This window comes from Pyrus communis, chromosome 12 (assembly GCF_041283825.1).
Source record: "Pyrus communis isolate YQ-2024b chromosome 12, ASM4128382v1, whole genome shotgun sequence".
NCBI lineage: Eukaryota > Viridiplantae > Streptophyta > Magnoliopsida > Rosales > Rosaceae > Pyrus > Pyrus communis.
The window spans coordinates 10,208,952-10,220,000 of record NC_142576.1 but is presented as its reverse complement, the minus strand read 5'-3'; the positions used below and the strand labels follow the sequence as shown (position 1 = coordinate 10,220,000).

General features: G+C 38.2%; 1 protein-coding gene and 1 pseudogene across 1 annotated transcript; one reads left to right on the top strand and one right to left on the bottom strand.

The window, feature by feature from the left end:
- The first annotated feature begins 9,297 nt into the window (after positions 1–9,297).
- LOC137744370 (uncharacterized) lies at positions 9,298–10,929 on the top strand. Its single transcript, XM_068484200.2, has one exon. The coding sequence runs from the start codon at positions 9,298–9,300 to the stop codon at positions 10,927–10,929; it is 1,632 nt and encodes a 543-aa protein (XP_068340301.2).
- On the bottom strand, positions 9,685–9,789 carry LOC137746356 (small nucleolar RNA R71; annotated as a pseudogene).
- Positions 10,930–11,049: the final 120 nt, after the last annotated feature.

Here is an 11,049-nt window from a genome sequence, read left to right as displayed (position 1 = left end):
ATCGTTGATTTTCTCCTCTCTCTGGGAGAGCCAGTTAACAGGACGAGCAGAAGTTTTGTGAATAGATGATTCTTCTGTTGTTGTCGTAGGTGTTATTGTTGGCTAGTTTGTGGAGATTGGATATGTGCAAGAGAGTGATTCTGGGGAGTAGTGAATTTCAGTCAGAAGGGTCGTAGGATCTCTCTCTCTCTATGTGTTTCCTGGTTTATTCCGTTGTGTTGTAGTTTAAATGCAAGTTTTTCTCTCTCTTTGATTTCTGCCTTCTTTCGTAGAACTCTGAACTGGTGAAGCATGCATCCTAGTCTGTCTGATATCAGACAATTAGAGCCTATTACTCTTCTGGTCACGAGGTTACTGGTAGTGTGTGAATCGCTCATGAACATTGTCGATCTTCTTATGATGACGAAAACCATAGAAACAGTTGGCTTCTCTCGCTAACATTGGTGAAAAATTTATGCATCTGTTTGCATGGCAGGTGTTAGGGAGCAATCTTTACATGGTTTTCCCTACAAGGTTCGTGTTTGGTTTTTACATGATTATGGTTGGTGGATCCCGTTATGTTTATGTTTTGGTTTAGGATAGGTGCATCTCAAGAAGCCCTGTTGTAACTTGAATTTCTATTGATTATTTCAGATTCTTGGAACTTTGTTCCATTGAGAAGCGATGAATGCATGCCAATTTATGCTGAACATGAAAACATTAGATAATGCAGGAGTATGTTGAGCAAACTTTCCTCTTCTCTATTTCTAAACGTTTTCCACGTAACATCATTTTAGTAGCTTAAGCACAATTGATTGGGTTGAACCAATGAATTTAACACTTTGATGATATCGCGTAATGAAATTGAATGGGCCTTCTTCCCCTTAGTTATCAAAATTGAATGTTCTTAATGGTGCTTGAAACATAGATTAACAAGGTTGCTGTCTTTCCTGATGTATTCATATGCTTGCCCAGGGTCAAATGACATTTGTGGTTTGGGGCTGGAATTTGCCATTCCAGCCCCAGCAGAAAATAATTGCCCGATTTGAAATTGGGTCATTCTAACTTGGTGGTGACTTCTTGTTACTTGATGCATTGTCTTTTTGCTTTAGTTACTTTGTTCAGTGCATAGGATTACAATACTTGCCTTTGGAGACATGTAAAAATTGAAACATGTTTTTTGCTTGTGCATGAATTATCAGAAGATTGACTTCTTGTAACCTGGCAATTGATTAACCAGATATACACCAGCTTAAAGGTTAAGGTTTATTCTCATGAATATCAAAATTTATGTTACAATTGTACAACAGATGATATCTAGCTCAGTAACACCGAGCGTCTGTTGAGAATTAAGCTGCCTACTAGCATTAAGATCAATCTGCAGATGTTAATCCTGCAGCTCAAATCGAGAGGAAGCTGAGACTCAAGTGATGAACAACTTGCTAATTTTAGAAAGGAGCCGTTGAGTTTGAATTGTAACGGCTAGTTCTATTTCCATTGTTAGAAAGTTCACAGCTGGTAATTTTGTTTTATTCAGTTGTACTATGCATTCTCATCCCCGTCCAGATGGATGGATGATATCCTCCAGAGCCCTTAGTGGTCGGAGAAGAGTACTACATCCCTAAAATGTAGGATTAGTTTTTTTGACCAAGTTGAGAGGCATATAGCCTTTGTAATTTTCATTTTTTCATAATTTGAAATATACAGACTCTTCCTCTCTTTCTGACTCTCTCTCAAAAATCACAGATTCAAACAATCTGTAGAAAAAGTTTCAATCTTTACTAAGATTATTAAACCTATCAGGATGCCTGGTACCATTTCAAACATGGTATCAGAGCTCTAGGTCTGATTTCGAAGAAGGGACGTGATTCTGTGAAGATACAAATTCAGAAAGGATTAAAGGTGGTACCTTTATAACCATTTGTGCTGTGCTACCTGTGAAGATGGCCGGATCAAGCTCCTCCGGTGGTGATTTACGAACACCACAATTTAATGGGTCAAACTATGACTTTTGGGCCATTAAAATGGAAACCATTCTCATAGCCTATGATCTATGGGATGTGGTTGAAGCTGGTCTTACTGAACAGCAAGCCCCCGCAGAGGATGTTTCTGAGGAAGATGGAGAAAGCGAGTCCGAGCACCTTCCAGTTGAAGGACCGGTTGTCTCAAAGGAGGTAAAGATCAAGAATGCCAAGGCTCTGAGTCTCATTCAAGGAGCCATCACTGATGAACTTTTTCCCAGAATCCGAAATGAAAAGACGGCAAAGGGTGCCTGGGAAATTCTGAGGAGAGAATTAAGAGGAGATAAAAAGGTAAGAGCTGTGAAATTACAAGCCATTAGAGCTGATTTTGAATATTTAAGAATGAATGATGCTGAATCTCTGGATGATTACTTGGCTCGGTTTTTTGAAATTGTAAACAACTTGAAATCTCTAGGAGAAGATGTAACAGAAAAAAGGATTGTTCAAAAGTTGTTGATGAGTCTAAGTAGAAGGTACAAGTCCATAGTGTCGATTATTGAAGAAACCAGAGATCTAGATACTATTAGGATTGAAGAAGTCCTAGCCTCAGTGAAAGTTTATGATAAGAGGGAAGACTTGCTTGATGAAAGAGACAAATACACAGGTATTGAGAGGGCTTTCAGTAGTCTAAAAGTTGGAGGAAATGGAAGTGGCACTGGAAATTTTAAAGGGTCTCAGTATAAATCAAACCCAAAGTTTGGTCAGTATAAGAAGGGAAAGAACTGGGGTCAGAATAGCAACTGGAATAATGGCACTGGTGGTGGCTGGAACAACAAGTTTGCAGCACACAACAAACAAACCAGTGGCAGTCAAGGGAATGTGAAACCACTATGCCAAGTGTGTGACAAATATCATTTTGGTATATGCAGATATAAAGGAAAACCCAAGTGTGGCAGGTGCAGTCGATTTGGTCATCTAACTAAGGACTGTGATAATGGTAAACAAGTTGCAAATTATGCAAAGGAAGAAGATCTGGTCACAGGAACAATGTTCTATGCTTGTCATGCAAGTTCAATTGCATCAAGTAAGTCTGTGTGGTTTGTGGACAGTGCTTGCAGTAATCACATGACTTCTCAAGAGTCCTTATTGATCAATCTTGATAAGTCAGTGACCTGCAAAGTGAAAATGGGTACAGGTGATCTTGTTCAAGCCACAGGAAAAGGAACACTTGTAGTTGAGACAAGAAGAGGGAAAAGATACATAAATGAAGTGCTGCTGGTCCCAGGATTAGATGAAAATCTGTTAAGTGTTGGTCAAATGATGGAACACGGTTATTATGTTCTATTTGGTGGTAACATGGCTGTGATATTTGATGATAGTAATCTTGAAAATGTGGTAGCAAAGGTTGTTATGACAGGGAACAAATGCTTTCCATTGTCTTTTGAATCTATAAATGCAGTAGCTAGAAAAGCTTCAATTAAAGAAGAGTCAAGGATCTGGCATAAAAGGCTTGGTCACTTGAACTTTAACAGTCTGAAAAGGATGCAGAGAGAAGATTTGGTGCTTGGATTGCCTGCATTATCTGAGATGAAAGAAGTTTGTGAAAGTTGTGTTTCTGGGAAGATGCATTCAGAACCATTCGATAAAGAGAAAGTTTGGAGAGCTAGTCAACCATTAGAACTGGTATACACTGATGTTTGTGGACCAATGCAGAATGAATCTGTTGGTGGCAACAGATATTTCATAACATTCATAGATGACTTCTCAAGAATGTGTTGGGTGTATTTTCTAAGGAACAAATCTGATGTGTTCAATGTGTTTAAGAAATTTAAAGTCTTTGTTGAGCTACAAAGTGGTTTCAAGCTTAAGAAGCTGAGAAGTGACAGAGGAGGTGAATATACCTCCCATGAATTCTTGAATTTCTGTTCTAACATTGGAATGGAGAGACAATTAACAGTGGCATACTCCCCTCAGCAAAATGGAGTTGCTGAGAGAAGAAATAGAACTATTTGTGAAATGGCCAGATCAATGATGGCTGAGAAGAACATTCCTGTGGATTTTTGGGCTGAAGCAGTTGGAACTGCAGTGTACTTGCAGAATAGGTGTCCTACAATCTCAGTGAAGGGTAAAACACCATTTGAAGCTTTCACAAGAAGAAAACCAGGTGTAAAACATTTGAGAGTGTTTGGAAGTATTTGTTACAGTCACATTCCATCACATCTGAGACAGAAATTTGATGATAAAGCAAACAAGGGAATATTTATGGGATATGGCAGCTGTGAGAAAGGTTACAGGATTTATAATCTTCAAACCAAGAAGATCATACTCTCGAGAAGTGTCATATTTGATGAGAGCAAATCATGGAATTGGGAAAGCAAGCAAGAAGAAACCGTTTTTATGCCACTCAATTTTGAAAATGAGAATCCAGAGATAACTGAACCAGAAGGGCTCATTCATGAAACTCAAAGCTGTGACTCTCCAAACCTCACTCAATTAGTGCCTGATGATGAACCTGCCACTGGAAGTAACAATGGCAGTACCAGTCAAGGCTCAACACCAAGTAATACACCTGTAAAGCTGAGAAGCTTGGAAGACATTTATGCAAGATGTCATATGACTATCATTGAGCCTGAAACCTATCATGAAGCTATTAAAGACAGTGCATGGAAAAAAGCAATGAATGCTGAGATTGAAACCATTGAGAAAAATGGAACTTGGGAGCTTGTGGAAAGACCTGCAGACAAGCCTGTTATAGGAGTCAGATGGGTGTTCAAAACCAAACTGAATCTAGATGGATCAGTTCAAAAACACAAGGCTAGGCTTGTGGAAAAAGGGTATGCCCAGAAACCTGGCATTGACTATAATGAAACCTTTGCTCCAGTGGCAAGGTTAGATACAATTCGAACTTTAATTGCACTTGCAGCACAGAAGGGTTGGAAGTTGTTCCAATTAGATGTTAAATCAGCCTTCTTGAATGGAGTACTTGAGGATGAGGTTTACACTGAGCAACCAGAGGGTTTTGAAGTCAAAAATGCAAGCCACAAAGTCTATAAGTTAAAGAAGGCACTTTATGGTTTGAAGCAGGCTCCTAGAGCCTGGTACAGTGAGATTGACACTTATCTCACAAGCTGCAATTTCAAAAGAAGCATCAGTGAGGCTACCTTATATACTAGAACTGATGATGAAGGAAATATGATCATAGTCTCTATATATGTTGATGATATAGTATACACTGGAGGTAGCAACACATTGCTCAGTGAGTTTAAAAGAGACATGATGCTGAAATATGAGATGACTGACTTAGGACTCTTACATCATTTCTTGGGAATGGGAGTTCTACAAACTGAAAGAGGGGTCTTTATTCATCAGAGTAAGTATGCAAAGTCCTTACTTGCAAAGTTTGGCCTGGAGGATTGTAAGTCTGTGACAATTCCTCTACCCACTGGTGAGAAACTGAAGAAAATTGATAGAAGTGAGCTGACTGATGAAGGTTTATTTAGGCAGATTGTTGGCAGTTTGTTATATTTAACTGCAACCAGGCCTAATATAATGTATGCTGCTAGTTTGCTATCAAGATTCATGCATGGTCCCACGAAAAAACACATGGGAATAGCTAAAAGGGTTCTCAGATACATTCAAGGCACTCTCAGCTATGGTATTGAATTCACAAGGGACAAGGAGGCTGTTTTGATTGGATTTTGTGACTCAGATTGGGCTGGAAGTGAAGATGACAGTAGAAGCACATCTGGATATGCATTTAGCTTTGGAAGTGGTGTTTTTTCATGGGCCTCAGTCAAGCAAAACACAGTTGCATTGTCAACTGCAGAAGTTGAATATGTCTCAGCAGCTGGAGCAACAGCTCAAGCCATCTGGCTAAGATTTGTGTTGGATGATTTTGGTGAATTGCAAGCTGATGCAACACCATTGTTCTGTGATAACATGTCTGCAATATCAATGGTCAAAAATCCAGTCTTTCATCAGAGAACCAGACACATAAACAGGAAATATCATTTTATTCGAGAAGCATTGCAGTAAGGATCCATTGATGTGAAGTATTGCAGAAGTGAAGAGCAGTTGGCAGACATATTTACTAAAGCTTTGCCCAAAGATCGATTCAATTATCTGAGGATGAAGTTAGGAGTGAAGCCAGTAAGCAGCTTAGGAGAGGCTGTTGAGAATTAAGCTGCCTACTAGCATTAAGATCAATCTGCAGATGTTAATCCTGCAGCTCAAATCGAGAGGAAGCTGAGACTCAAGTGATGAACAACTTGCTAATTTTAGAAAGGAGCCGTTGAGTTTGAATTGTAACGGCTAGTTCTATTTCCATTGTTAGAAAGTTCACAGCTGGTAATTTTGTTTTATTCAGTTGTACTATGCATTCTCATCCCCGTCCAGATGGATGGATGATATCCTCCAGAGCCCTTAGTGGCCGGAGAAGAGTACTACATCCCTAAAATGTAGTATTAGTTTTTTGACCAAGTTGAGAGGCATATAGCCTTTGTAATTTTCATTTTTTCATAATTTGAAATATACAGACTCTTCCTCTCTTTCTGACTCTCTCTCAAAAATCACAGATTCAAACAATCTATAGAAAAAGTTTCAATCTTTACTAAGATTATTAAACCTATCAGGATGCCTGGTACCATTTCAAACAGCGTCTTCATGTACAGTGACCCTGTTGGAAAGCTTATCAAGCCTTAGTTTTTACTGTATTGGTGCAAGGCACGTGTGATTTACTTTCTACTGTCTCAACTCCTTTCTGATTTCTCAAATGTGAATTCCGCTAAGTAAAATCTGAAATTTTTCGATGGTGTGGTGGTGTTGAGGATTTTCTTCCTCTTAGTTGTTGAATGGATGCATTTTGCTGTTTAGACAATACATTCTATCCTGTGGTGATCTGGTGATTTCTGATGCTGGGAAAGTGTTGTGCAAGTGCATAGAATTGGTGATGCATTCTGCTGTTTAGGAGTTGCGATATATGCAAGTGCAACAGGCACCCACTTGTTTTGCTAAACGATGGAGAGTAATTGAAACATTCAGTTCAGGATTCATGAATCCATTAATAACAGTTCTTGCTAAAAGTTTTACCTCTGTAAAATTTCTCTCTGTGTAAGCTTTTGGTTTCTATTCAAGTTGTAGTTCTTAAAGTGAGCTTTTCTTCATGTTTGTTTTCTGCCTTCTGTCAATATAGTGTGCAGGTGTTCTACTCGGAGAATCCTGAACTGGAGAAACATGACCGAATTTCTCTCGTGTCAGAAAATAGTCTGTTCTTCTGCTCACAAGATTTTTGGTTGTGGGTGAATTTTCTCATGACCATTGTTGATCTTCTTATCTTCAAGTAAACCAGTTAATAGCAACATTTGACTTCGCCTGTTAATACATGCAAAGATATGACGGAAGAGTGATCCATCTATTGGCGTTGCAGGTATTAGGGAGCGCGGTTGTGACATTGGTTTGCAAGGTAAGGTCAGCAGTTTTCTTCTTTCAAATGATTTAATGATTAGTCCATTTCAGTTGTTGAACGAAACATAGATTAACAAGTGATGAGTATATTTTATATTATATATTTAACCCTATTCTTAGTATATTTTGGTTAATAATTTGGAAGAATTTTGATACTTTGAATTATATTTCCAATATAGGATTTTCGACTTCCTCTGGAGCAAAAGATGGTCAAATGGACTAATTTTGGAGTAATTCAAATTGGAGGACGTTCGTGAGTCACTTAGCTTGATCGTATCAAACTATCAGATTTTTCTACCAAGCGAATATTTTCTGGTAATAAAATAAAGGAGCAATGTGCAGTGCTGGAATAGTGACGTTTCGGGTTTGAATTGCATTTTTGGAGCCCAAGATGACCTCGGATGGGTTTGTGGCCTTCTGGAGATGTGTTCAGAATGTTCTTATCTTTAAAACAAGCTATCTTGGGCCGGATTTGGAGGAGATTTGAGGCTAAAACGTGGCTGAACAGTTTCTGTGCAGTTTTTCCTAGTTTAATTAGGAATTTATTTTCTATTTTATTTTATTATTATTTAGTTTCTTAGTGGGAATAAAATACTTTAGGGTTAGGGTTTTTGTTTTAGCTTTGAGGGAGATATTAAAAGGGTTTGGCCGTTCTCATTGTTTGGAGGCTTTTCTTTTATGCAACTTTTGGAGAGAAGATTTTGGGCAAAGTTTAGAGATTTTCAGATTTTATTCTACAAGGTGTTTTCATTCTTTTTCTATTTCAATAAAGACTATGATTTTTAGTATGAATATGCGTAACTAATTCTTTTTTGCTAGGGCGAGGCCATGATCCTTAGCAAGAATATGTAGTCTCTTTTTACTTTGCTTATGAATTTATGCATGCAGGTTTTGGAATGTTAATCACTGTGCTTTAAACTATCTATTTGTCTTAGTGATTCGCGACCATCAGGATATTTGGAAAAGTTATTTGATGCAATTTTGGCGGAGGATTGTCCCTAAAATTGACTAAAGCTTCTTGTGGTTAATATGTGTAACCTCTTAGGATGGACGACACGTTTTAAGGGTTATATGGTTTTTTAAAAAGGTTTTCATAAAACTTAATGAGTCTTGCATGTTCACATTCGATCTGAACACCACGGACGGGTTGCATGTTAGATATACATTCTATGTTGGAGGTTCCAAGTAGGATATACTCTAGGAAAACCTAACTTTCAAAACATACATGTATGGTTCATAAGTAATTTAGAAAAGCTACATATGATTGTTAGGGTGACGGCGGAACCCTAGTACTTTTCTCTCTTTGAATCCTAAAAATTGTTCCCCGTATCTTTCTTTAAAGTTGTGGTTTTTAAGTAATCTTTTTAATTAAATTCGTTTTTCTTAGTTTAGGTCATTAAATCACCTCTTTCAAAAGAAAAACTTTGTTTTAATTAGTTAGTTGAGAATTGATTTTGCTTTGATCTCTTTAAATTAATCCTTGTGGAGAACGACCTTGCTTGAGCCAATTATACTACAATAACCTTGTTTCTCTTGCAAGTATTTTAGGTGTTTTTAACCCTTTTATGCAGGTGGTAAAAATCCTATCAAGAAATTGGCGCCGTTGCCGGGGATTGATTTTAAATAGATTTTTGTCTATCATATTCTCAACTAATTATTCCCGTATATAATTAAAAAAAAAAATTTAATTTTAATTTTAATTTTTTTTATTATTATCTGCAGATTTTGCATGGTCTGTACCAGATCACACAAACAGCAAATTGCAGATTTTGATCCAGAACCTGAACGTACTGCCAGACAAAGACTTAGAAAGCAGAATCTACAGTGTGAACCTTCACTGCAGGGAACAGTTTTGCATAATCGGTTTACTGGGGTTTTGGACAGCGAGGAAGCTATGGCATTTGTTCTACCAACAGCGGGACAACCGCTGAGGGAATCTCTGGTTGCTCATGCCACAGAGGTGCCAAGCTGCATTACCTATCCTGAAGTTGAAGATGGGTCTACGTTTGAGATACGACATCATATGTTGGAGATTCTACCTTCATTTCATGGTTTATCAACAGATGATCCTAACATGCATCTAACTGAATTTCTAATGGGATGCAAAAACATTTTGGTGAGAGGATTTTCAGCAGAATCTATCAAACTCAGACTTTTTCCGTACACTTTGAAGGATGTTGCAAGGAGATGGTTACTCACACTTCCATCTGGAAGCATTACTTCGTGGAACCAACTTAGTGCTGCATTTTTAAGCAAATACTACCCAGCTTCAAAAACACTTGATATGAGTACTCAAATTTTAACATTTGCTCAGAAACCTAATGAAGCAATTCATGAAGCATGGGAACGTTACAAGGATCTACTCAGGAAATGTCCACATTCAGGCATTAATGGTGACACTCAAATGAATTTATTTTACAGAGGGCTGAATTTGACTACTAAGACTCTTGTTAATGCTTCTTGTGGAGGAACGTATTCAGACAAAAATGCACTGCAAGCGTATCAATTGTTTGAGAACATGGCGACAGAATCTCAACAATGGGCAATTGATATACCTCAAACCAGGGGTGTTTTTGAGATGTCTAGTGGTTCACCTCATGTATCTGCACAAATAGAAAAGATGGAGAAGAAGTTAGAAAATTTTGATGCAAAATTTGACATGCTTTTACAAAGAACGGCAGCACCTATGCAGCAGGTTGCTGTCCAGCAACCTACTACAGCCGCCTGTACCATTTGTGGCATTACAACACATGATTTTATGGGTTGCCCACACAGGGACGCATACCCGGAGCATGTTACAGAGCAGATTAACGCATTCAATAATTATCAAAGGCCTAGAAATGATCCGTACTCAAATTTTTACAACCCCGGGTGGAGAGATCACCCAAATTTCAAGTGGAATAGAGATCAACAGGTTAAACCACAGTTTCAACAACAAATACAGCAACCTGATGCTCAAGCTAAACCTTCTTGGGAAGTCGCAATTGAAAAATTGGCAGATCATACTAAGGCAAGTTTTGATGCAACAAAACAAGAAATTCAAAAAACCAACCAAAACATTCAGAACATACAAGCAACAATGAAAGATCTACAGCAGCAAATGGGGCAGCTTTCACTCCAGTTTTCGGGCAGAGAACCAGGAAAATTTCCCAGCCAAACTATCCCAAATCCACGTGGAAATGCAGATTGTAATGCTGTTAGAATATTGCGTTGTGGTAAAAGTTATGACAACCGTGATGCAGAAAATAAAGAAAACAGTGCTGGAGCTTCACGGGTAGCACCTGTGCAGCCACAAACAGGTTCTGAAAGTTATGCAGAATCTGCCCAACCACTGGACAGATCCAAAAATACTGCAGTGCCTACTGCAGAAAAGTCAAAACGTGTTTATGTTCCACCTATGCCATATCCCGAAAGATTGAAGCCACATGCAAAAGATCAACAATTAACAGATTTCATGAAGACATTGGCTAAAGTTCAGATTAATCTACCATTAATTGATGCAATCAAGAACATTCCCTCATATTAAACCTATCAGGATGCCTGGTACCATTTCAAACAGCGTCTTCATGTACAGTGACCCTGTTGGAAAGCTTATCAAGCCTTAGTTTTTACTGTATTGGTGCAAGGCACGTGTGATTTACTTTCT

Coding starts and splice junctions, on each gene's coding strand:
- LOC137744370 (XM_068484200.2), top strand. CDS start 9,298: ATGGCATTTGTTCTACCAACAGCGGGACAACCGCTGAGGGAATCTCTG.